The sequence below is a fragment of the Lepus europaeus genome, chromosome 2 (genome assembly GCF_033115175.1).
Source record: "Lepus europaeus isolate LE1 chromosome 2, mLepTim1.pri, whole genome shotgun sequence".
In the NCBI taxonomy this organism is placed as follows: Eukaryota; Metazoa; Chordata; class Mammalia; order Lagomorpha; family Leporidae; genus Lepus; species Lepus europaeus.
This window is the reverse complement of record NC_084828.1, coordinates 64,069,556-64,097,367: the sequence shown is the minus strand read 5'-3', so window position 1 is coordinate 64,097,367 and position 27,812 is coordinate 64,069,556. Positions and strand designations below refer to the sequence as shown.

Below are 27,812 nucleotides of genomic sequence, written 5' to 3'. Positions count from 1 at the left end.
CCCCTGCTTCTGTTTTTGAGGCTCTCAAATGTGTTTTTCATTTGTTCTATTGAATTCTTCATTTCATTTTGGTTTCTCTTCAATATCTCAATTTCTTGTTCTACTAAATTCCTCATTTTATTTTGATTCCTCCTTAAGATTTCATTTTTATGAGAAAGATTTTCTATCCTGTCCTGTATGGATTTCTGTAGTTCATGCATTTGTTTTTGATAACTTCCATTTCTTCTTATCATAAATTTTTTGAATTCTGTATCTTGTGTTTCTTCTATCTTATCATCTTCATAATCTTGTATTGGTATGCCATGTTCATTTGGGAGCATCATGATGCCTTCCTTGTTCTTGTTTCCTCGGTTTTTGATTTTGTTGTTTGGCATTGTGGAGATATTCTTTGGTTTCTTCTCCTCCCCCTCCTCCCTCTCCCCCTCCCCCTTCCCTTTCCCCTCCCCCTCCTCCTGTCCTTCCTCCTCCTCCTCCTCTTCTCTTCTTCTTCTTCTTTTCTTCTTCTTCCTCCTGTGGTGGCTTTTCTTCATACTATGACTCTAGATTAAGTGGACTGTCTGCTTTTGGTGAATCTCTAGAGGCTTGTGGTGGGTGTGGCCAGAGAGCTCTATTAAGTTCTTCAGGGTTAAGGGTGTGCCAAAGTTGACACACCCAGGTTTGGCATGTTAAATCTTCTCTCCCTCTTTTTTTTTTATTCAGAAGGGAAGTAATTCCACTCAGCTGAACTCTTCTCCTTGATGGCAATCATTGCCTGAGCATGAGCCCCAGTGGGTATAATATTTGTCTGTTCTGTCAAGTTTACTGAGTTTACTGAGTTTACTGAGTTTGTGGCATCTCACACCAAGACTACTCATGTCTCAGCCACACTGTGAATTCTCCCACACACCCTTAATTTTTAATTTTTTTTCACAGCCCTGGTTCATAAACTCCACACATTCACTAGGTCTTTGTCTCCTGTTATTACTCCCAACCAGAGTCAAGTTTTTCTGTTTGGCTGAGGGCAGGCACAGCCCTGAGCTGGCACAGCTGTTACATATGTCCAAAATGGCACCTGCTCTATTGTCTCACATGCCTTTGTAAGGTGTGTGGAGAGAGAGAATCATGTCAGTACCATCCCTTTTGTTTTTTTCTCTCCTCTAGTGAGGCTGATGTACTTTCCTCCACAGGTCTTCAAGCCTCGTTCCTTCTAGGCTCTTCCTGCCGCCTTTTCACCAGTGTCTCAGGCTACTGTGGTTTCACCTCACCTTTGTTTCCAGCGCTGGTGCAGTGGAGAAGATTCTCAGCTGCTTGGCTCCTGAGCCATGGGTGCCCATGTCCTCCACATAGATCCACCATGTCCCTCTAATTCCAGAAGAATTCCCTCTGCAGTTTTTTCTCTAACTCTTCCCTGAGACTTCACTATCTCCAGTTTTATTAAACTATCTTTTGCTAGACTATCAGTGAGTTCCCTCCCTATTCTGCCCTTTTGGAGCCCAGTCTCCTTTGCTTTTAAAGGATAGCTTTTCTGGAAATAATATTCTTGGTTGGAAATTTTTTTTTTCTTTTAAGACCTTGAATATATCACCCTACTCTTTTCTGGATTGTAGCGTTTCTGCTGAGAAGTCTGATGTTAATCTAATTGATTTTCCTTGATGTTTTTCTCTTACTATCTTTAGGATTCTCACCTTACCTTTAATTTAGACAATTAAACAACAATCTGCCTTGAAGAAAATGGTTTTTTTTTTTTTTTGGTTGAGTCTTATTTGGGTTCTCTGAGCTTCTTGTATCTGGATGTCCATGTCTCTTTCTAGACCTGGAACATTTTCAACTATTATTTCAGTTAGCATATTCTCAATGCCTTTTTCCTTTCATTCTTCAAGAATATCCATAATATGGATATTTGGTCAATTAATGATATCCAATATGACTGCTTGCTGCATGTTATATAGTCCTTTAGCAATGCTTAATTAGAAACCATCCCTGTGACAGAAACTAGGTGTTATTTTATCCATATTTACTACAATGCTTTGTACCACCTTTTCATTCAGTTGCTAGCATTATATATGTACCTCTTGGGACTCCTGCATTCAGTGGTTTCTCCATGGTCATACAATTATGCAGCAGATATGAGCTTCAACTCCAAATCCTGTGTATCTGTGGGTGACCACATTTTGCCACTGACTAAAATGTTTGTTGGTGGGATACATTGATTCTATTTACTCTTGTAGGTTTACAGATTATTTTGAACTATTTCTTGAATGTTTATTTTAATTTTTTCTGAGATATAATGCCAAGAGTCCCAATGCTCAGTTGAAATACTCAGTGGTACAGTGGAAGCTGAATCACTTTCAAAAGTGGATTATGCTGACAGAAAGGCCCAAGGCAATTTAGAATTTAAAGGCCATCTCACAATTATTTGACGATTCTGAATTCCCATTGGCTCCTACATTTCTGAGAGGCATCATTTTTATGCACAGTTTTAAGAATCAACTTTAAGATGAATGCATATTCCATTATCTTCTTCTTTTCTATTATAAAAATTTAGTTTATCCTTATGCTTAAATTTAAAAAAATTCTTTTGCAGATACAACTGTTTTATATGTTATATTCCTTAAAGTCTTCTTTTAAATAACCTTATTGCTTTTTGTAGCTCTTGCTTATGAAAACATAAATATCAATGTGGGCATTTGGCACAGAGGTTAAGATGATCCTTGCTATACACAAATTTCATACAAAGGTGCCTGTGTTTGAGACCCAATTCCATTTCTAATTCTAGCTTCCTACTAATATGAAACCTGGGAGGCAGCAAGTGATGATTCTATTACTTGAGTCACTGACACTTAGATGGGAGACCAGATTGATTTCCAAGCACCTGGCATTGGCCTGCTCCACTGCTGGATGTTGCAGCCATTTGGGAAGTAAACCATGGATGAAAGATCTCTCTCTCTCTCTCTCTCTCTCTCTCTCTCTCTCTCTCTCTCTTTCTCACCACTTCTCTGCCTTTTAAATAAATAAATACAAATAAAATTTTAAAATGAATTGAAAATACTCTATCAGTAGTTGGTGATGCCTGTGGAAACCTACCATGTGAAGGATGCCTAAGGCCAGTTGTCTTTTCTATTTGTCCACTCCAGAAATACTCAGTCTGTGGGCCCTCTCCATGTGGACCTCTCTTGAAAACTGGAGACTCTAGTTTCTTTTATTTCTGTTTCCATGTACTACTGCATGAGTTGTCTTGTAAAGACTTGTGCTGTTTAACCTCCGGCAGACAGGTGCATAGCATAGAGTATCCAGAACCATAAACACAGTGACATTTCTCACACCTGGATGTTTTCTTCTTCCTGGCTCAGTTGATGAGTCAGTTATTATTGAAGACATCATAAAATAAAGATGGTTTGCATAGCAGGTTCATCATATTTTTATGTACTTTGGGACCCAGGACTTAGGACAACTTGAGCCAATGAGGACATCAAGTTAATTAATCCTTAAAATTTCTATTGCTGTATGTACCACTACTTTATTATCAGTACAATCAGTTCTTAGGAAGCTTTTGTTTTTCTATTTTGCACCTGCAAGTCAGTTTCAATTGAAATCTCAGTATTTATACTTATTATCTGTGTGATTTTGGCCAAGATATTAAGCATTTTGTTTAGTTTTCTCATTTATAAAACAGAGCAACTATGAACTCTTGGGGCATACTATGAGAGGAAAAGTGAGTCTGCCAAATATGATTGTCAAAATCACTTTCAGAAATGAGAGTAAACATATTCAACTTTCAAATCGAAATTCTAGAAGCAACTTAAACTTGTTATATTTATCATTAATAAAGATTTTTGTTGTGAATAGAGAGTTTACATAGTTTGGTATGAGTGGCATCTAACTTTAATTCTCTTATCTATATGATGCTGATGGCATTATATGAAATGCTGGTCATGGAATACTTGCCAGATCTTATTTCACAATCACTGTGAAGCCTAGCTGTACAATGGAACATCTGTAAGCTAAAACTACAAGGTAATCCATGTTAATCTTCAAATGGGCCTGCATTGATTCAGCTCTTCATTTGAGTGTGAATCCATAGGTCATATCTTGACCAAATTACAAAGCTAATTTGAGGATTGGTATTTATGAGAAAAACTTAAAGTGACCTCAGTAAACTTCAGTGGGTATGGTGGGCAACCTCTCACTTAGATGCGCAAGAATTTGAATACCATAGGCATTTACTAACTATTTATTATATGTCAAGCCCTATTTTGGAGATACAAGATGGTATAAGTTGATAGTCTTGCATAGAATGCTTAAAATAGTCAACAGTGTAACTCAAAGATAATGATTTTCTTTTATTTTACAGATTTATTTATTTATTTATTTGAAAGGCAGAGTTACAGAGTAAGAAAGAGAGATTTTCCATCTGCTGGTCCACTCCCCAAATGGCTGCAATGGTCAGGGCTGTTTTGGGCTGAAGTCAGGAACCCAAAACTTCACCCAGTTCTCCCTTATGGGTAGCAGGAGCCCAAGCACTTGGGCCATCTACTGCTTTCCAGGCATATTAGCAGGGAGCTGGATTGGAAGTGGAGAAGCCAGGATTTAAACCAAACAGCATACAAGATTCTGGCATTGCATACCATGCCATAAACTGCTATGTCAAAATGCTAGCCAGCTCCCCACCACCACCACCACGGCGCTGTGGTGTAGCTGAGTAAAGCCACCGCCTGAGTGCCCGCATCCCATATGGGCACCAGTTTGAGACCTGGCTGCTCCACTCTGATCCAGATCACTGCTATGACCTGGGAAAGCAGTAGAAGACAGCCCAAATCCTTGGGCTCCTGCACCAGCATGGGAAAACCCGAAGGAAGCTCTTGGCTCCTGCCTTTGGATCAGCACAGCTCCAGCTATTGTGGCCAGTTGGGGAGTGAACCAGTGGCTGGAAGACCTCTCTCTCTGCCTCTCCTTCTCTCTCTGTGTAACTCTGACTTTCAAAAAATAAATAAATAAATAAAATCTTTAAAAAAATGCTAGCCCCCAAATATAACAATTTTCAACACAGCATACTAGCCAAGGTTTTTGGTGATTTGTAAGTTTCCCACAGAGGGAAATCCAGTTTTACCTTATGAATTTCCCTAATCTTTGGCTATTGCTCTATCATGACCATCAGATTAAATTGGAACTATTAGGCTAACCACTAGCTTTCACCGTTTCATGAGGTTTCACATTGCTCTCAAAATGCCATCAATGAAATACTTTCTTTGTCACCTTGTTCTTCTGTTTCCATAGCATTTTTTGTTGTTACAGAAAAAGGTCTCATGGGATCACTGTATTGAGATTTAATACATGTAAAAGAGTCTAGAAGAGAGCTGAGTATGAAATAGGCACATAATAAATATTGACTGTGGTTGCTATCAGTATTAGTTTTCTGATTATCATCAGTGATGGAGGAGAGATGGAAAGCATTCACAGATCATATATAGATGAGTTTCACAAAAACAGCTATGTAAAATCTACAGAATTGAGAGGGCCCACCAATGTCACTTTACTGTTGCTGAACTTATAATATGACAAACTACAGCTAACTTCTAGGTTAGCTGGCAGCTTTCAGTCTTGTCTGAGGATCTTGGTTCTCAAAATCATTAGCATGAGTTTCTACAGTGTGGCAGCAGTATGGTTATTAGATTGGTTACCTGTCAGGTAGAAGTGCAAAGACCAATGGCATGCATTTTCTACAATAATAGAAAGCTAATTCTGAGAAGCTGCAGTTTGTGATTGAAGTGTTAGCGCCACAGGGTTACCTTGAGCTTGCAGCCATAGTAATGAGGAAGGTGCAGTTGCTTTTATAGTTTATCTGTCTGCTTGGTCAGCCCTCTAGATTTGGTTCTTCCTCCCTTCCTCTCCTTTGCCCTCTCTCCTCCTTCTGTGACTCTCCTCTTTCTGAGTTTCTGCCATGTGCTAGGCAGTAGTATTTCTACTATTTCCTAGATGAAGTGGGGAATGGTATATCTGTGAAGAGATAGAATCTTTTGCCTCATGAAATTCATATTATAGTGGAAAAGGTAGACAATTGAGTAGATAATGTTAGGAAACGGTCATGTACTTCATTACTATTTGACATGTTTCCGTTTTCAGAAGAGCTAAGAATTCTAGAAAGAGTTGTAATACCTTGGGAACTGGGCATCTTTACTGACACCCACAGTGTGGATAGCTTAGATCTCTTAGGGGTACAGATTCTAGAATTTATTGTTCTTGCTTAAGTTACAACATGAGGTTTACCAATGCTGTGGTTGTTACTGCAGAAGACAGCACATGGTTCCCAGGGGCCATCCATCTCTTCCTTCCTTGTGTAGCTCATTCAGCATGACCTCTATCAGCCATAACCAACTCTTCTTTCTCAACTCATAGGCTAATGCTGAGAAACTCTGTGGTCAGTATGAAGAGCACTTGCATGAGGCAAATGCAAAACTGGATGAGGTGACTCAACTGGCAAATGACCTGACAGCACAGAAGACAAAGCTACGGAATGAGCGCGGTAAGGCAATGTGCTGCCTTGCTTGTGAGTAACTGTCAACCCCAGCAGACACACAGAAACACACAGAGACATAACAAAGATAATGAAGAACCTGCTGAAACTGAGTGGCCATTTAAAGTTCCTAGAGGAGGAATGCAGCCTCAGACATACCCTTGCCCACCCATGTGTGGTGGGCATGCTTCCATGCCTCTTTGGGAGGCTCTGCTTAGCTCTGTTCTATAATGTGGGAAAATAGCATGCAGTTAAATGAAGCGATTTTTAAGATCAAATGATAGTAAAGGCTATTTACACAGTCTACCAGACATGACTTTTTTTTTAGAATTTTTTTTTTAAAAAGAGATTTATTTTGTTTATTTGAAAAGCAGAGTTATATATATAGAGAGAAGAAGAGATAGAGAGATCTTCCATCCACTGGTTCACTCCCCAAATGGCCACAAAGGCTGGAAGTGAGCCAGAACAAAGCTGGGAGCCAGGAGCATCTTCTGGGTCTCCTATGTGAGTGCAGGGGCTCAAGCACTGGGCCATCCTCCACTGATTTCCCAGATGCCTTAGCAGGGAGCTGGATTGGGAGTGAAGCAGCCAAAACTGGAAAAGGCACCCACTTGGGGTGCCAGTGTCTCAGGCAGCTTAACCTGTTATGCCACAATGCTGGCCCCTTCAATTTCTATACTATTGAATAGGCACAGTTTCTAATTTCTAATAATGAATCTGGATTTTTTTTTACACTCAGTAAAAGCCATAGTCTATACATGGCTACATGGGCCTACATGAATAGGCCTTCATAATCTTTATGATCTCTTCTTCTGGCTGCCTCTTCTCTCTTCTTAGATACATTGATCTTGTTGCTGTATTTTACACACTCCAGGTACTATCAACCTAGAGTCATTCTCTAGTTGTTTTCTCCTCCTTGAACACCTTATTAATTCTGCAAAGACTTGGAGATGAGGTTAGTCATATGGGTATTTGGGGAAAGTCAAGATAGGTGATATTTCAGCACTGGCAACTCATTTCCTCAACACACTTCCTGTTTCATATTATTTATTACCTTCAAACAAACTGCATACTTAGCATGATAAATGTGTTTTTTCCATCTGTCAGAAGATAAGCAGGGCACAGTTTTTTGTTCTGTGAGCTGAGGTTCATAATTTATCTAGAAAACTGGCCAACAGTTTTTAGTGTTACAAAAACATTTGATGAATAAGTTAAAGGAAAAAAGTCCCATGGTTTATTCTTTACTGTCAATATCTATCTATCTATAGCAATCTATCATCTATTTCCAATCATTTATATTTCAATTATTTACAAACTTTTTGTGTCTTGTTTAGTTAGACATTTGTAGTGGCTACTTTCAATCCATCAATTAGACCTTGCCTTATAGCTTGACTTGTTTCTCTGCTATGATCAGTGTGTGGATAGATGTTTGTGATTCCAATTAACTATACTAATATATTTCCAGAGATATATTTTTGTAGGTCAATGAAAATAAATAATATATTCTTGATGCCCCGTAAACACACCCTTCAAAATAGAGAATGAAGATGATTTAGGCTGGGCAGCATTTTTCTGCCAGTGGACACTGCCATTTCTAAATCTAGGCTCAAAGTTAAATTAAAATAATTTGGCAAAATACAACCCTGGGAATCTAAAAGAGGAAATATTTTGGGCTCCAGAAAGGACACTGAATAGGACTATTCTTTTTTTTTCTTTTTGGTTATTTTTTTATTTTTAAAATTTAACAATTTTTAACATTTTGCCACATCCACTTCATATGTAGACAAAATGCACATATGTGTATACACAATTTTTTTCTTGTAAACAGGGATATTAACATCATAAAGTGGGGCTAGCATTGTGGCACAGTGGGTTAAGCCACAGCCTGCAGTTCTGTCATCCCTTATGGGTATAGGTTCGAGTCTGAGCTGCTCCACTTTCGATCCAGCTCCCTGCTCATATGCCTGGAAAAGCAGGGGAGGATGGCCCAAGTCTCCACATGGGAAGACCCAGAAGAGCTCTGGGCTCCTGGCTTCAGCCTGGCCCAGCCCTAGTCATTGCAGCTATTTGGGAAGTGATGCAGCAGATGGAAGATAGCTCTCTCTCACACACACTTTCTCTCTCTCCTTCTCTTACTCTGTAATTCTGCTTTCAAATAAATAATTAAATCTAAAAAAATCATAAGGTTAGGGATTCATGACCATGATTATAACATGTTAAAAAAAGGATATATATCATCATGTACATTGTATAATTCAGTGAATTATTTTAAAGATTTATTTATTTATTTGAAAGGCAGAGTTAGAGAGAGAGGGAGAACTTTCATCTGCTGGTTTACTCCCCAAGTAGCTACAATGGCAGGGGCTGGGGCAGGAGGAAGCCAGGGGCAGGAAACTCCATCAAGCCTCCCTGGTAAGTGGCAGGGGCACAAGCACTCAGATTATCTTCCACTGTTTTTTCAGGCACATTAGCAGACAGCTGGGTCAGAACTGGAGCACCTGGTACTTCAACTGGTGCTCATGTGGAATGCCAGCATCATAGGTGGTAGCTTAACCCACTGTGCCCTAACACTGGCCATGAAGCAATGTTTATTATTATATACTCGCTGATCTGGCAATCCCCCATTCTTATACTCTGTATATTAACTTCCACAAATAAGAGAAAATGTGGTATTTCTGAATCTGGCTATTTCACCTAACATAACGATTTCCAGTTCCATATACTTTATTGCACATGTCAAGATTTCATTCTTTTCTATGGCTGGGTAATATTCCATCATGTATATATATCATATTTTCTTTATCCAATCAGCAGTTGGGCATTAGGTTGATTCTATACCTTTATTATTATTATTATTATTATTATTATTAATTAAGATGCTATGAACATGAGGTGCACATATCTCTTTTATATGCTAACTTCACTTTCATTGGACATATTCCCCAGAATGGGATAGCTGTGTCACATGGCAGATACATATGTAATTCTCTGAGGACTCTCCATACTGTTTTCTACAACAGATCTATCAATTTATTTTCATACACATATACACAGTGTGTTAGGGCACCCTGTTCTTCACAACCTCACAAGCATTTGTTACTTTTTGAGTTTTGGATAATAGCCATTGTAACTGAAGTGAGGTGATACTTTTGTGGTTTTTGCTTGCATTTCCGTTATGACTAGTGATCCTGAGCATTTTTTCATGTGTCTCTTGGCCATTTGTATTTCATCCTTACAAAGACATTTGTTCATATCCTTTGCTCATTTCCTAACTGGATTCTTTGCTTTGTAGCTGTTGAGTTTTTTCACTTCCTTATATATCCTGGATATTAATCCTTTATAAACTGCAGAGTTTGCCAATATTTTTTCCAATTCTATCTGTTGTCTCTTCACTTTGTTAAATGTTGCCTTTGCTATATGAAGTTTCTTAGCTTGATTTAATCTAACTTGACTATATTACCTTGCTTTGGGGGTGTCTTACCTAGGAGTCTTTACTTAGGCCTATATATTACAGTGTTTTCCCTATATTTTCCTCTAGTAGTTTGATAGTTTCAGATCTTAAGTTTATATCTCTTATCCATTGTCAGTTGATTTTTGTAGAATGTAAGGTGCGGGTCTTGTTTCAGACATCTGCATGTGGAAATCCAGTTTTCCCAACACTATTTGTTGAAGGACTGCCCTTTCTCTAGGGAGTGATTTTATTTTGTTTTTCAGATTACTTTGTTGTAGATGCACGGGTTACTTTCTGGGGATGGTATTCTGTTCCATTGATCTACAAGTCTATTTTTATGCCAGTACCAGGCTGTTTTGATTATAATATCCTTTAGTATGTATTCAAACCTAACATGTAATGCCTCCAGATTTGTTTTTGCTTTTTTTTTTTTTTTTCTTTTTAAGGGAAAGGGTTTATTGGGGAACACCCTACAGACCGGAGTGAAGGGGTGGTGAAGGAAAAAGAGAGAAAGAGAATATAAGAGAGAAACAGAGAGGAGAGGAGCTAGCAAGGAGAGAAGATAGAGCAGAGAAGAGGAGAGAGGAGAGCAGAGCCAAGAGAGAAGAACCAAGAGCCAAGAGAGCAGGTGTTCAGGAACAGGCCCTTTTAAAACTTTGCCTGAGGGCGGGCAGGGAAGCAGGAGCAGCGATTCCCATTAGGATGGGGGTGGAGCCTGGCTCAAGTAGCTGGGCCATGTGGCCACCTGGCTAAAACTGCGCCAGTTTCCTAACATTCCCCCCTTTTGTTTTTTATAAAGCAGGATTTGTATGGGATTACATTAGTCCCAAAAGTCCAGGAGGGGTAGAGGGACGATGATCTGTCTTTAGAGCTACTTCCTGCTGACATGGGGCGACGAGGTACTCTTCGCTGGCATGGGGCAATGTCTCAAGCCACTGTCTCCTGGGTGGGGAGCCGAGTATATTCCCGTAGCAGCATTTGGTTGACCGCCTGGTTGTTGAAGGCCTTCGTTTGTTCCATTATAACCTGCTGTAAACACTTAGACAGGGTAGTATAAAAGACAGGGTGAGAATATTTATTAACCAGGTAATGAGAGGGTTTCATAGAGGAGAGGAAATGGCGGCGGGGGCGGGGCGGGGGGGAGCGGTCTCTGGACCCTTGTGGGGATGGATGTGGCTTAAAGCTGATTCCAGCTAAAACTGGGAGAAAGGCCGCTTAACTTTTGCAGGTAGTGGGGTTTGTCTGTAAAGAAATTCTAAACAATTTTACAGCATTAAGTGGGGAAGAGGACCATCAGTACACACAGGTTGGGAGTAGAGCCACTGGTGGTAGAGATGAGACTATGGTTACAAAGGAATGAGGCCCAAGTGGGCAAGATACAAAGGACAGAGTTGTTATTTGAGAAGCTAAGAAAGGTGCTGTCTAAGCTACAGATAAGTTTTTTGATTGAGAGGCAAATAGAACCTGACAGAAGGGGCTTGAAAATAATCAGGTGGGCTTTAAAGCCTTGTTGCTTTGGTTACTCAGGGTGTTTTGTGTTCCCATACAAATTTCGGGCTGTTTTTTTTTTTTTTTTTTTCTATTTCTGTGAAGTATGTGCTTAGAATGTTGATAGAGATTGCAGTGTGTAGATTGTTTTGGGTATAATGGACATTTTGATAATATTAATTCTTCTAATCCATGAACAGGAAATATTCTCCTTTTTAGTGTTTTCTATTTCTCTCATTAATGTTTTATCATTTTCATTGTAGTAATCATTTATATCCTTGATAAATTTATCCAAAGATATTTAAATTTTCGTAGCTATTGAGAATGAGAGTGGTCTTATAATTTCTTTCTCTGCCAGATCGTTGGTATATAAGAATGCAATTGATTTTTGTTTGTTGACTTTATATCCTGAAACTTTGTCATATTCTCTTATCAGTTCTAATAGCCAACTAGTGGAGTCTTTTGGTTCCCCTATATAAAAGAATTATGTTACCTCTACACAGGGTTAATCTTTACTTCTTCCTTTCCAATTTGTGTTCCTTTGTGTTCATTTTCTTGCTTAATGGCTCTGGCTAAAACTTGTATAATTATATTGAATAATAGTAGTGAGAGTATATAACTTTATCTGGTTCCAGATCTTACTGGAAATGTTTTCAGTTTTTCTCTATTCAATATGATGCTGACTCTGGGCTTGCCATATATTGCCTTTACTGTGTTATGATATATTCCTTCTATACCCATTTTTCCCTAAGATTTTTATCATGAAAGGATGTTGTATTTTATAAAATACTTTCTCTGCATCTATTGAGCTGGTAATATGGTTTTTATCTTTCATTTTGTTGATGTGATATATCATGTTTGTATATGTAGAAGCATCTTTGGGATAAATCCTATTTGGTTAGGGTGGGAATTTTTGATGTATTGCTGGATTCTCTTTGCTAGTATTTTGTTGAGGATTTTTGTATGTATGTTCATCAGATATATTTTTCTATTGTTTTCTATATTTTATATCTTTGCCTATTTTTGGAACTAAGGTTATGCTGGATTCACAGAATGAGTTTGGAAAGGGTTTCCTCCTTTGGATCCTTTTGAATAGTTTGAGAAGAAATGGTACTCGTTCTTCTTTAAAAGTTTTATATACTTCAGTAGTGAAGCCATCTGGTCCTGGGCTTTTCTTTTTTGGAAGATTCTTTATTACAGATTCAATCTCGACCTTGTTATTTGTCCATTCAGGTTTTCTATGTCTTTTTGCCTCAATTTTGGTAACTTACATGCATCAGTAAACCTATCCTTTTCTTCCAGATCTTCCAATTTGTTTGCATATAGTAGTCCATAATAGTCCTTAATGATTCTATTTCTGTAGTATCATTTATAATATCCCCTTTTTTGTCTCCAATTTTATTGATTTGAACCTCCTCCCTTTTTCTCCTGATTAGTTGGGCCCATAGTTTATTACTTTTATTTAATTTTTCAAAAAAAGTTATTTGTTTCACTTATCTCTTGTACAGTTTTTTATTTCTATTTTGTTTATGCTCTAAATTCTACTATTTTTTTTCTTCTACCAATTTTGGGTTTGGCTTGTTCTTGTTTCTCTAAATCATCTAGATTAATTGTTGCATTAGTTATTTGATGCTTTTCCATTTTAAATGTAGCCACTTATTACTATAAAATTTTCTTTTTTAAAGATTTATTTGGCTATTTATTTGAGAGCCAGACTTACAGACAGGGAGAGGGAGAGACAGAGAGAAAGGTCTTCCATCTGCTGGTTCACTCCCCAGATGGCCACAATCACTGGAGCTGGGCTGATCCAAAGCCAGGAGCAAGAGTTTCTTCCAGATGTCCGATGTGGGTGAAGTTCCTAAGCACTTGGGCTATCTTCCACTGCTTTCCCAGGCCATAGCCAAGAGCTAGATTGCAAGTGGAGCAGGTTGGTCTCAAACCAGAGCCTATATGGATGCATTGCAGGTGGCAGCTTTACCTGCTATGCCACAGTGCTGACACCTGCTATAAAATTTTCTAAAAACTGCTTGTGCTGCATCTCATAAATTTTGATGTGTTTTCATTTTCACAAGTTTAAAGAATTCTTTTGATTTCCGTTTTGATTTCTTCTATGACCCACTACTCATTCAGGAGTGTGTTGTTCAGTCTACTTTTGTCCATATAATTTCTAGAGTTTGTTATTAATTTTTTCATTCCATTGTGGTCAGAAAAGGTACCTTATATGATTTCAATGATTTTAATTTATTTAGACTTGTTTTATGGCCTGGTATAGTTTATCCTAGAAAATGTTCCATGCAATAATGAAAAGAATGCCTCTGGCATGAATCGACAAGAAAAAAGGGGGCATATAGCTAAGGTGAAGAAGATGGAGCAGGTGTCTGAAATGAAAGTGAAAGAAAAATTTCAAAAACTGAAGGACTCTGAAGCTGAGTTCCAGTGGTATCACAGGCAAATGAAAAATACTTTGGAAGCATAGCACAAACAATTATAGGAAAAACATCATCAGTTTGAGGATGAGAAAGCAAACTGGGACACTCAAAAACATGTCTTAGTACAGGAGAACTGCTTAAGAACCCTAGAAAAGGACAAGAAAGGGAAGATGTTTTAAACTCTGTACTGACCACTAATTACACATTAGTTGCTAATATGGCGGTTTGGACAACTGTGTTTCTTGGATCCATGTGACCAGTTTGCACCACACTTGCACACATAACACATATGACAAAAATTTTGTTCCTGATGGAGATTAAGATGCCTTCAATTGCCTAGGGTGTTGTGTACTTAGAAAGTAATAGCTGTAAATACCTTCTCTCATTTTCTCACCCCACCCTTTCTTTTTAAAAAAAAAAAAAAGATATCTTCAATTAAACAAAAAGAACATTTTTACTGTTTTTATAATCATGTTCTGGTGGTTTGTTTACAGATATTTCATATATTCTAAAAGAATGTTTTCATTGATAATAAATTGCTACAATATGATACAAATTATGTTTCTCTATGATAACTAAAATACAAAGAGTCCATTCAGTGCAGCATATACAATAATGTAGTTTAGTCTAACACAGTTAACCCTATTTTTGACATTTCCATTGTTTAAAATACTCATAGAAAAAAAAACCCTATATGCTTACAGTACACCTACAGCTTTTTAATAACCTTTTTTTGTTTGTTTTGGAGTCTTTAAATATATATTTTTCTCACTTAGTGCTCTCTTTAGCCATAATCTCATTACTCTTTCATTTCTGTAAAATTAATTTATTTACTTCATATATTTTCCATATATTAGCTCTGCTAAAATAGATAGTAGTATCTTTCATATAGTAGGAACCAACAAGGAAACTTTCCTTTTACTCCCTTTTTATGCTTTATGGTAAGTACTGGCAGTGGGGGGATGCATTTAAAAATCATTTCTAGGCAAAACTGTGAAGCTACCAACCAACCTGCTTCTATCTATATGGTCTCTTTATTTGACTAGAAATAGGAACCTCTTGAAAATGAGACCTCTTGAAAAGAAAAAAAGCTGCATTCATACATTGCATTTGTATATTTTTTGTATTATAAAAATTCACATAGGGGCCAGCACTGTGGTGCAATAGGTTAATTTCTGCTTGCAGCGCCGGCATCCCATATGGGTGCAGGTTCTAGTCCTGGCTGCTCCTCTTCCAATACAACTCTCTGCTGTGGTCTGGGAAAGAAGTGAAAGATGGCCTAAGTCCTTGGACCCCTGCACCCAGATGGGAGACCAGGAAGAAACTCCTGGCTCCTGGCTTCAGATTAGCACAGCTCTAGCCATTGCAACCATTTGGGGAGTGAACCAGCAGAGGGAAGTCCTTTCTCTCTGTCTCTCTCCCTCTCACTGTCCATAATTCTGCCTCTTTCATTTTGGATGTCATTAGGAGAATCTTGTGTCTGTGGCTGGGAAAAATGAGCCTTCTCATTTCAGAAGCAACGGATTTTGTCCTCACTCTACAAAGGTAACACGAGCCATGAGGAATAGATGAAGGGAAAATTTATTATTTTCAACTATAATCTTTCCATATTTCTTACACAAATGTTATTCTCCAACCATATACATTTAACCAACTACAGAACAGTTGAGCACATACATGTTCTTAGGTTGCAACTATTCATCACAGTCAACTGTATTTTTCTCAAGAAAAATACATTAAGATCTATCAAGAAAAGCAGAAAAATGAAGCAGGCCAAATGAGGAGCTCAGTGGACTTGAGATGTGAATTTTCAGAGACTCCTTTCTCCCCCATTAATCCTTCTTTTTTGTCCTTTATCCATTATGTGAAATTAGTTCTTTGTAAATTTGGATTTGTACTGATGAATTAAATTATTGGCAACCGCTGTAAAAAAATAATTCTGCCTCACAAATAAATAAATAAAATATTTTTTTAAAAATTCACATAATAAACAATGTTGTTATATAAAAATAACAGGTAGTTTTGAGGTTTTTTGTTTTTTTCTGTGCATTTTTATTTATTTTCATTTACCTGAAAGACAGTTAGTATGAGAGAGAGACAGAGACATTTTCCACCTGCTGATTTATGCCCGAAATGTCTGCAACAGCCAGTGCTGGTCCAAGCTGAAATCAGAGGCCTGAAACTCCACCCAGGTCCCTGAAATGCCATCCAAATCTCCCATATGGGTAGCAGGGACCCAGTAACTTGATCCATCATCTGCTGCCTCCCAGGATGCATTAGCAGGAAGCTGGATCAGAAGCATGATACCCAGGACCTGAACTGGCACCCCAATATAAGATTCAGGCATTCCAACCAGCAGCTTAACCTGCTGCACCACAATTCCTGCCCTAAGACTGGATTTTCATGAGAGATCCTTACTCCTAAATCACTCTCTGACTTCCTGTTTGAGGATATGATGTCTTGCTCTTGCACACACTCCTGCTATCCATCATGAAGCCCTCACCACAGCCTGCACCATGCTACTCAGACTTTCCATTTCCAAAACTGTGTGCTAATAAACCTATACATAAGTTGTCTGTCCCAGGCATTTGGTTATAGTAACAAAACAGATGTATACATTATAGTTAAAGGGTTGGAACTTTTCAGCCCCACCCCTGTCTTCTGAGAAAGAGGCTCAAAAGATTCCCATCCCTCACCTTATATATCTCTTCCATCTGACTATTCATCTGTCTTTTATTATAACCTGGTAAATTTAAATAATGTGTTTCCCTGCGTTCTCTGAGTTTCTCTAACAAATTTATTGAATTAGAAAGCAGGTTGTAGGAACACTGATTTACTGAAGGCTGGTCAGAAGTGTAGCTAAAAGCATAGACATGAAATTAGCATTTGAAAGGGGTGAGTCTTGCGGGATTATGATGTAGCTCCAAGTAGCTAGTGTTAAAATTCAGCTTAACTGTCAGATACCCAGCTGTTGTCTGGGAGAAAACACACACACACACACACACATACACACACACACACATCTTGTGTCAGATGTGTTTGAGTGACTGAGAATAGAGAGAAAAAGTTAATTTTTTCCACTTTGAAATTACATAATGTAAATTGTCAGCATTTGGAAAATCTTTATAATTCAGTGAATTATTATTTTTCAAATTGCCCCTGCATGATACAAAATTATATCATGGTAAAAGATATGTTTGAATTTAAGATAAACCAATGATTTTCAATTTAACAGAATACAAAGGCTCATTGATTGGTTTGATTACATACTGCACCTTGTAACACATAAGAGCCTTGCCTTTGCAGAGTTTTGATGTAGTACTAATTCATGGTCACCATTATCTGCAAAGATTATGAATATAAACCTTACATTTCTGACTATATATTTGTGAATGACTGGATTTTATTCATGTTTTCAATCAAAACAATGCATTATTGTTATCAGTGGTGACCAGTTTGCCTTGATTCTTCTTGCCAAAGCAGTAAAGAAGCACAACTCAGCAAAGGTTATTAGAGTACATTCCAATAGAGGAATGGGACAAAGTGACAATGGCTGTGTTTCCCTTAGGGTTTCAGGTTTTCATCCCTAGAGTGATGCCTCGTGAGATGGCCATCATGCTCTTGACTGGCATTTTTGATTGACTTCTGGGAGTCTTATACTTTGGGATTTTCATACATGTGGCTTCCCAGTGTGCACTGGTAATGCCCACAGCAGGAGGAGGGCAAAATTGCAAAGCTAATTATATTATAATGATCATGTAATGTAAGCAGGGTCACCCTAATGTCAATCTACATCTCTGTGTACATGTGCCATAAACTGGATTTTTCTGGTTTGGCTGAGTTCCATTTTATCAGGATATGTTAAAGGTAAGCTATACCACAAAGTGGGTGGGCTTGGGCTGACAGCAGGGGTCTTTGGTTCCTACCCTGCAAGAGGGTGTTGCAGCCCTTTCCATGGCACTCATGTCCAACTTTCTCCACAGTAAATACTGAACAGTATATATTCAGTATATACTCAGCAGTATAGCTGAATTCAGAAGAAGAATGAAGTTTTAGCTATATTTTTAAGAAATCTTTCGGATATAGAATGATATAACCTTTAGTATTTTTTTTCAGTTTTGCAAATTAATTTCTTTTCCCTAAAAAATAGTTGTATTAACATGTTAACACATTGTTTTTATTATTACCTTAGAATTAATGTATATTTTATGTTTCTGTTTGAACGTCTGATGCTCTATATGTTAATTAAAAACCTACATAAATTTTCTTTGGGGTATTTAATAATTTTTAAGCAGAAAAATATTCTTAGAACACAAAGTTTGGGAAGTCCTACTCTTGAAATTTGTTGCAGCAAACAAGGTGAAGTCATAAATATTGGAGCTTTCAGTGTTGTACTAATTGCACTATAGAATGACTACCTTTCCTCAGAATTGACTCAGCTTTTAGTATAATTCGTCACAACTATGGCATTTCTGTTGTATAATTAGCGAGATAAATTAAGCAGAAAGGGTAGACTGGAACTTAATAGAATTACTCCTCTTGTGGCTACATTTCCTACCATTTAATGACTATTTTTTAATATTTAATTCATTCTGTAAAGTACATTCACACTAATATAATTTTCATTAACAATCTTTTATTGGATTGTTATCTTCATTTTACAAATGAGGCAAAAATTTGTAATTATATCAAAACCATATAGCCAGATATTGGTAGAGCCACAAACAATATATTAAGAACACAGCATAAAAGAATGTGTTCTTGAGGGTAAAAATTGCATTTGAATCCACCTCCACCAACTACTATGTGTGTTTCTGTTTTAGTCACATTGAAGTAAGTTGTCCTGTTTCATCCTTTGCAAAATGGATGAAGGGGACTTCAAAACATGTGGAAAAAGGGAATTAACAGATAAGTTTATTTCAGTGCAAAACACTTTAAATCCCTAGGCATTGCCATTTTATAACCTATATTTTCAATGAATTTTTGAACTTTCATACAATACCCCTATTACGAAGAAGTTATGAGAATTAAAATAGACAATAAAGTGCCTAGAAGAAGGTTCTCAATAAAATGTAGCTAAAAGTATCTGTCATTGATGCATACTTACTGCTAAAAATCAGTTTTGTTTTTAGCTCCCTCTTGTGTGTCCTGCATCGGATCATTGACATTATTTTGTTGATAACAAGACTTTCAGAATCTTCCAAAATATCAAAAATAGGTTCGTAGGAGTCATCCTTGCTGGCCGTTCTTGTTGCTTTCAATGTGCATAAGTCAAGTGGTAGAGGCAATTGTTGAAGAAGACCATGATTAACATATTTTGTGAAATTTTTCTGTAGGTGAACTGCTGAAGAAACTGGAAGACAAAGAAGCTTTGATAAAGCAACTTTCCATGGAAAAGAGCAACTTCACTCGGCAAATTGAAGATCTGAGAGGGCAATTAGAAGAGGAGACAAAAGTAATGCTTCTATGATTTCAACTATTTTTGAAAATCAGTAATTGTTTTAAAAAATAGTGTTCAGTGGGTCAGCCTGAGTATCTTCTCCTGTAAAAGAAGGAAGGAAAATGGCATAGAATTAATAGAGGAAAACCCTTTTGGATGTTGTAAGTCAGGAATAACTTTGATGATAAGGATATTTCTTAGAGATTAAAAATTGCTTCTGCAGTTTGTCAGATTTAGAGCAAGGAAAGTATGTTTCTTTTCTGAATTATTACCCACACAGAAGATCAGCAAGGCTCTCTGTGGGCTGTGATTCTGAACTGTTCACTAAGAAATAAAATTAAGGCAAATACCAGAATGAAATAAATGGGGATGAGTTAGCTCAATATTATTTTGACGGTGTCAATAAGTAATAGAAATCAGCCATTTCTATGAGAATATGTTGTTGATAGGTGACTGCAGTGAAAGTGGTCCTTTAAGGTAAAAGCAGAGTAGCTAACATGATGAATTATTTGAGCTATTGTGTTTAAGATGAATTCTTAGTTCATATACAAGGCATCGTATTTCTATGACCCCAAAGTTGCCTCACTTATAGATGACCTATCTCATTGCAAAGGGGTAGTGGGGTCTTTGTTTTTAAATATTGTATCATTTTCCTTCTTTTTTTATTATTTTCTAAAAAATTTTAAAGTTACTACCACTGTTCATCAGGCATTTTACTATGTACTTGTCTCATGGTATCTAAATCTTACCTCAATGATATGTGCTTGGCAGAATTATGTATTTATTCATGAAGAATACAGGGTTCTGAGAAGACAAATAATTTGTCCAAGATCATACAGCTAGACATACATTGTGAAAGAGTTTACCCAAATTATTAAATGACTTAGCTTATATATTATAGAATATCTCTGGCTGTCTTCTCAATGGCTTCTAATTGGTCTATAAGGTTTTCTTCATCCAGCTTCAGCCTCCTTCTCTGACCTTATCTCACACATCTGCTGTCTTTGCTAGTTCCCCTCCACTTACCCTGACTTCCGTCATGACTCTTAAACAAGCTTCCATCATTCCTGCCTTAGGTCTTTTGTAACTGCTGTTCCCACTACTTATGACCCCTTCCCTCAGTTCTTTGCAGGATTGATGGATGGGAGCCACACATCCTATGTCATACCAACATGTTTTATTTTTTTTTACTGGCATTAGAACCTTTATGTATTACTTTATTTAGAAGATCACTTTGTGTATACTCTTCTTTTTCAAAAAAATATTTATTTTTATTTATTTGAAAGGCAGTGTGACAGAGGCAGAGACAGAAAGTTTCCATCTGCTGATCCATTCCCCAGATGACTGCAATATCCGGGCCAGGCCAAGCTGAAGCCGGGAGCCAGGAACTCTATCTGGCCTCCCACATGGATCACAGGTGCCCAAGTACTTGGGCCACCTTCCAGTGCTTTCCCAAGCACGTTAGCAGGGAGCTGGCTCCAATATGCCATGCTGGCATTGCAGCTGGCATCTTAACCTGCTGCCCCACAATGCTGGCCTCACCTCCCCCCTTAATTCTTTTTAGTTTCTTAGGGCAGGGATGTTGTTTCATTTACTTCTGTAAACAGGTGCTCAGTAAGTATTAAATAAGAGGAAAGATCCCAATTTGAACCCAAGGTTATATGATTCTCAGTCTTCTTGTATTGTGCAGTGGTGTCAGACTGATACTGCAATGAATTAAATCAGTGTCCTTGGAGTTACATCTACTTAGGGTGATGCTTCTTCCTCATTTGCATAAATGATTCATGAGGACAAGCCAAGGTGCTGGTTCTTTTCACTACAGGAGGTTATCTCCTGGGAATGATGCTGCTAGGTTAACCAGACCACTATGTAAGTGACAAAAATGTTCATTAAACTCAGCTCCACTGTCTAATAAATACAAGAGCTATAAGTATACTACAGGTGACTATCCAAATTTAAGTGTATACCAATTAAAATTAAAACTCCATTTGATCACACATTACACTAGGCACATTCTTAGTGTTCACTGGCCATATGTGATAGTCATTGCCATAATAGTGTACATATCCAGAATTTTAGTCACTATAGAAAGTTCTATTGGACAGCACTCTTTTACAGTATAAAACTGAGATTTTCACAGGTTTACATATGAAGTAAAAGATTTAGAAAGTAAAGTGGACAACACTGTTTTACAGTGATAAAAACATATTTTCAGAGGTATACATGTGAAGTAAGAACTTGTTTTCCTGAAAGCTGACATAGTGGCAAAGCAGGTAAAGCTGCTACCAATGACAGCAGCATCCCATGTGAGTGCCATATAGTGTCTCAGCTGCTCCACTTCCAATCCAGTTCCCTGCTAATGGCCTGGGAGAAGCAGCAGAGGATGATCTAAGTATTTGAGCCCTCCTTCCCATCTGGGAGATTTGAATGAAGCTTCTGACTTCAACCTGGCCCAATGCTGGCTGTTGTGGCCACATGGGAAATGAACCAGATGATGGAAGACCTCTCTCTCTCTCTCTCTCTCTCTCTCTCTCTCTCTCTGTCTCATCTCTCCCACCAGCCTCTCTAACTCTTTCAGAATAAATAAAAATAATCTTTAAAAAATATCTTATTTTCCTTATCAATTAGGTAAGTGGCTAGATTAAATCTAATTCTTTCTAGTTCATGCAAGATCTAAATCTAAGTGATAAATATTTTTCCTTGCTTTCTCTGAGTAACAAGAAAAACACCTTTGGATTTACTGTGTTTAGAACTCTAGGCTTATCTATTATTGAAACCCACATAGTCAAGTTTGCATTTCCCTAACAGAACACTGTTCCCTAGTTAAACAGCAACAATTAAATACTTTCTATTTTTTTCATGTCCCAAATTCTCTCCCTGGTATTGCTGTACTAGGTTCATGTTTGGTTTGAATTTGTGGCAGATTACTCACCTACCTAAAAAAAAATTATTTCACCTTCAATTCTTTGTTCACGTTGGTAGTAACTTTTAAAAATGTGTGCTCCCTACAGTCACAGAGTTCTCTGGCTAATGCCCTACAGTCAGCAAAACGTGACTGTGACCTTCTACGAGAGCAGTATGAGGAAGAACAAGAAATCAAGGCTGAGCTGCACCGGGCCCTATCCAAAGGCAATGCTGAAATGGTTCAGTGGAGAATGAAATATGAACATGATGCCATTCAGAGAACTGAGGAATTGGAGGATGCCAAGTGAGTAGGGCATGGCTACCCTAAACCTCCAGTTAATTACAGGTAGGAGTATGAGCATAATGACTGTGTCTCCAAGGCCTTGTGATATGCACCTAGCAAATCTTTGTTGAGTGCATGAATACATCCAAGACCAGGTTGATAGTCATTGCTGGAAAGAAGCACATACTCTAAATGACCTTAAAAAATCATAATAGAGATTGATAGACTATAAAGAGGTTGTGGGGAAAGAAAGAAGACTAAGAAGACTCTTTTAGGGGGTACAAGGGAATTCTTTGTAAAACATGTGACTTTGAGCTGTGATTGGAAGATTGGGCTACCACTTAAAAGCTGTACATTGAGAATACCCAAGTACTGGATTCTATGTGCTTACATACCTTAGCTGTCTGTTATTGTGTCTCTGGCCTATAGACCACAAAGTGCTCTGTGAAAGTGGACAACGATTGTTGGAAATGTGTTAACATCTGTCTTCATGCCTTATACTTTGAAAACAAATCCTTCCCAGATACTCTTAAAGTTAAACCATCAGTTTTATAGACAATGCTGCATAAAGGTTTAAAAACTCTTCTCAGGAACTAGATGTTTGGGACCCAGCAAAATCAACACTTGCTTTCAGAGTTTAGTGCTCAAATGCCTTGCTTAGACATTGAAGAACTGTGTATCTTTGAAAGAGAGCACCAAACTAACCCTCTCCTATTATTAAAGGTTGACTCTAAAGAATGTATCCTTGGCTTGGTAGCTTGACAAAAATCCAGGGCAGATCAATACATTTCTCATTAACTTCAACCAGAAATAATGATTTTTTAGTTCTTCACCTAAATCTTGGAGAGGCATTGCTGTGTACTTGCTGAACAGCTGCTGTGTTTTGTACCAGAACAGGTACCAAGTGATCCATCTCAATATCCACAATCACTTAAAAAGGGTTTTGGAATGACAGATACTAAAAATACCTACTGTAGGTATTTTATAAAAACTGTGGACCATAAAAAAGTGGGACTTTGAATTGAAATGTCTCTTCATATCAAACTATGGCATATGCTTCTAAAATAAGACTTTGTTTTTCTTCTAATAATTGGAGAATTCAGATGTAATTACTTCCTGTCATTATCTTTGATGGTTTCTTTTTGGAGGATAGAAAAAAGAGAAAGAATATGGGCTACACGGATTTGTTAGAACCAGTTTTGTAGTATGTAACAACTAAAAAAAAATAATGGGCAAATATGGTAATATCTTAAAAATGGTTTTTTTTTATTTTAAATAAAAAACTGATTTTAAATTAGTTTACCTCAAATAAAGCTTTTTACCATGCATTTCCTTTAAATCACTTCAGTGAAGTAAGCAGCTACCAAAAAAAATTGGTCTCGTGTTTACTTCTAATTGGAAATTTGAAGATTTACCGGTTTCAATTTCTTTTTTTTTTTTAAATTGGAATTTTTTTTTTTTTTTTGACAGGCAGAGTGGATAGTGAGAGAGAGAGACAGAGAGAAAGGTCTTCTTTTTGCCATTGGTTCACCCTCCAATGGCCGCTGCGGCCGGCACATCTCGCTGATCCGAAGCCAGGAGCCAGGTGCTTCTCCTGGTCTCCCATGCGGGTGCAGGGCCCAAGCACTTGGGCCATCCTCCACTGCCTTCCCGGGCCATAGCAGAGAGCTGGCCTGGAAGAGGGGCAACCGGGATAGAATCCGGCGCCCCAACCGGGACTAGAACCCGGTGTGCTGGCGCCGCAAGGCAGAGGATTAGCCTGTTAAGCCACGGCGCCGGCCACCGGTTTCAATTTCTAGGCTAGAGTTCTTATGATTAGGTAGGTTAGCAAAATCAAGTTCACCTGAGTCCTAGTTTACTGCTTCTGATACCTAAGTCCTTCAAGGATAATTTAATTTTTTTAAAGATTTTTGCTTATTTATGTTCACTTTATTTGAAATGTAGATAGAGATTTAAAGAGATCTTTTGTCTGCTGGTTCACTCCGCAAATGTAAACAACAGCCACACTGGGCGAGGCTGAATCCAGGAGCCAGAACTCAGTCTGGGTCTCCATGTGGATGACCAAAATCTGCTGCCTCTCACTATGCACTTAAGCAGGAAATTGGTTTGGCACTGGAAGAGCAAAGACTTGAATCAGGCACTACAGTATGGGATTTAGGTGTCCCAAGTGGTGACTAACTGCTGTGTCAAACACTCACCCCAGGATTTAATTTTTTGATCTCCTACCTCTCCTTACATATTCTAGGAAACTAAGTATATGCTTATATTGTTATGGAGAAAAATAATAGTTGGTATTAAATGGAGAAGAAAATTGCCAGTAAGATGATGTGACCAATTGCTCACTTTAGTCTATGCTTCCCTAATCTTAGCACTGAAATCCCCAAGCCCTGATCAAACACCTCAGTCCTGGTCAAACCAGCAAAAGCATAACTCCTATTTTCTAGTACCAACCAAGCTTTCCTAAATTAGTTAAAACACATGTAATTATGTTACAAGGCTCTTAGTGTCTTAGGTGGGGTGAGGCCCAGAATCTTCTCCTAGGAAAAATGAAGCCAAAAAGTGAAGTGACTGCTTAGAATGCCACTGAGTGAAGAATAATTGTTAAAGTCCAGATTCTTCCTGGATTCTGAGAACAAATTGGTTTTTGCAGGATTCTACCAAAAAGAATATTTATTTTCACATTGCTCTGTAGGGCTGGTTGCTGGTACATGTTAGTTCTTGAAGACATTTTTTCTGGTTAGTAACAGAAGTAGCGTTGATATATACAACAGCTTTCAACTAAGAGCTATAATAAATAAGAATAGGAGTGCCTGAAACTGCAAGGGTATAAGCAACAGAACTTAACTCACCCATTAGAATGTCTATGAGTGCCATATTATGGGGAGGTGGAGGCAACACCTTTAACAAAACAGTCTCAGGATGCTTGATGAATACAGATAGGGCTATATCACACCACTCCAAGAGCAGCAGGACATACTAAGTGAACATAATGATGGGATGGATTTGGGTGCATAAATCTGGGAAGAGGAGCCAAAGTGGAGAAGAAATTCAGAGAGAAGAGAGATTTAGGGCATGTTTAGGAGCCACATGATAAGAGGTGAAAAAGAATGAGCAGGAGAGAGCAAGAAAGTGTTCCTTAGAAGCATCAAGGCCGAGGAGCTCTTTACAGACTAATTGTGCCCAAGGAAATTTAAGTGGCTTGCTCTTCTTGGAGTATTCAGTATTATCTTCTTATTTACTCCATTTCTGATAAAGTCTTCAATAAAGTCCACATTGTTTTAGTAAAGTTTTAGGATAAACAAATATTTAAAGAAATTCAAAGAGATGCTGAGTTCCACGTCCAGGTTGGTAAAGGGTGGGAAATAAAGAGCAGGTGGATCCAGAAGGCAGAGGATGGTGGTTAGCAGGCGTGTGGCTTCTCTAGCACAGGAAGCACTTGTACTTCCCACTGTTGGGCAGAGCTCAGAGGCCGCCCTACTATGCACCCAAGCACTGCCTTTAATGCAGGGCAGGTACGATGAGCTCTGAAGTGTTGCTTCACTCACCCTTGGGGTTTCCTCTTCCTGCTCAGGAAGAAGCTGGCCGTTCGGTTGCAGGAAGCTGCTGAAGCCATGGGGGTGGCCAATGCCAGAAATGCCTCCCTGGAGAGGGCCAGGCACCGACTGCAGTTCGAGCTCGGGGACGCCCTGTCTGACCTGGGGAGGGCCCGCTCTGCAGCAGCCCTGAGGGACCAGAAGCAGTGGCGCTCAGACAAGGCCCTCGCCGACTGGAAGCAGCAGCAGGAGGAGTGCCAGGCCTTGCTGGGTGCCTCTCAGAAGGAGGCCTGTGCTCTCAGCTCCGAGCTGCTCGAGCTCAGACATGCCTATGAGGACAGCACCATGGGCCAGGAGACACTCAGGAGGGAGAACAAGAGCCTCCAAGGTACGGGGGGCTCAGGGAGGGCCCTGGCTGCAGGGCGGGGCTGTCTGCAGTGGGCAGAAGGCCCAGCCTTCCACATTACAGTTCTTGTTTTCACTTCTCAAGTTTCATCCTTCTTTGTCTATTTATTTTCCTATAGATGGTATTCATATGGAATTATGAAAGTAAGGCTAATTTCCCTTCTATGGCTCTGATTCCTCTAAAAGGAAGATGCTCTTAAGAATTTCTTGATATTCAAGTCCTCACAAAGATTTTTCGTGTACAGTCATGTATCACATAATGATGGGGATACACTCTGAGAAATGCCTCAATATGCTATTTTATCATTGTATGAACATTGTAGAGGGGGCTTATTTGTACCCAGATCCTATAGGTCCATTGCTAGGCCATGGCCTCTTATTGAAATCAAAAAACACAGTAAGTGGGGCCAGTGCTGTGGCATAGGGAGTAAAGCCACCACCTGCAGTGCAGGAATCCCACAGGGGTGCTGGTTTGAGTCCCAGCTGCTCTACTTCTGATCCAGCTCTCTGCTATGGCCTGGGAAAGCAGCGAAAGATGACCCAAGTCCTTGGGCCTGGCACCTGTGTGGGAGACCTGGAAGAAGCTTCTGGCTCCTGGATTTGTATCAGCCCAGCTCCGGCAGTTGCAGCCATTTGAAGAGTAAACCAGTGGGTGGAAAATCTCTCTCTCTCTCTCTCTCTCTCTCTCTCTCTCTCTGCCTCTCTGTAACTCTTTCAAATAAATAAATACATCTTTTTTTTAAATTTTTTGAGAGGTAGACTTACAGTCAGAGACAGGGAGAAACAGGGAGAAAGGTTTTCCATCCACTGGTTCACTCCCCAAATGGAGCTGGTCTGATCTGAAGCCAGGAGCCAGGAACCTACTCTAGGTCTTCCACATGAGTACAGGGGCCCAAGCACTTTGGTCATCTTCCACTGTTTTCCCAGGCCATAGCACAGAGCTGAATCAGAAGAGGAGCATCTGGGACATGAACTGGTGCCCATATGGGATGCCTATGCTACAGGTGGAGGCTTTGCCTACTGTGCCACAGCACTGGCCCCCCATAAATAAATCTTAAAAAAAAAAAAACAGCATGAGACATGTGAGGCTTCTTCTGGCATAACATGGTATAACTGTTTCACAGTAAACTATTTTTATAAATAAAAGGGAATACTAAAAATGACAAATCATATTGTACAGTAAGTACACAAACAGGTCATATTGTTATTTATTATCCTCAAGCATTATGGAATACCTTAATTGTATGTGCTATTCTTTTCTACAAATGGCAGTGCAGATTTGTGCACACCAGCATCACCATAAACATGTGAGTAATGTGAGGCACTGCAATTTTACAAGGACTACAATGTTACCAGGTGGTAGGAATTTTGCAGCTCCATTAGGATCCT

At 38.6% G+C, this 27,812-nt stretch overlaps 2 protein-coding genes across 2 annotated transcripts in view; one reads left to right on the top strand and one right to left on the bottom strand.

Annotated features, from left to right (window-relative positions):
- The window catches only part of MYH15 (myosin heavy chain 15), a 196,161-nt gene that overhangs the window by 122,747 nt on the left and 45,602 nt on the right, over positions 1 to 27,812 (top strand). The window contains exons 28-31 of the mRNA XM_062207694.1: positions 6,373 to 6,499; positions 19,195 to 19,313; positions 22,310 to 22,506; positions 26,057 to 26,406. Of these exons, the coding sequence (XP_062063678.1) occupies positions 6,373 to 6,499; positions 19,195 to 19,313; positions 22,310 to 22,506; positions 26,057 to 26,406 (793 nt within the window). The remainder of the gene's footprint in view (positions 1 to 6,372; positions 6,500 to 19,194; positions 19,314 to 22,309; positions 22,507 to 26,056; positions 26,407 to 27,812) is intronic.
- LOC133771604 (leukocyte surface antigen CD47-like) overlaps positions 18,947 to 27,812 on the bottom strand; it is a 158,365-nt gene continuing 149,499 nt past the window's right edge. The window contains exon 10 of the mRNA XM_062207730.1: positions 18,947 to 19,211. The gene's annotated coding sequence lies outside the window, so the exon portion shown is untranslated. The remainder of the gene's footprint in view (positions 19,212 to 27,812) is intronic.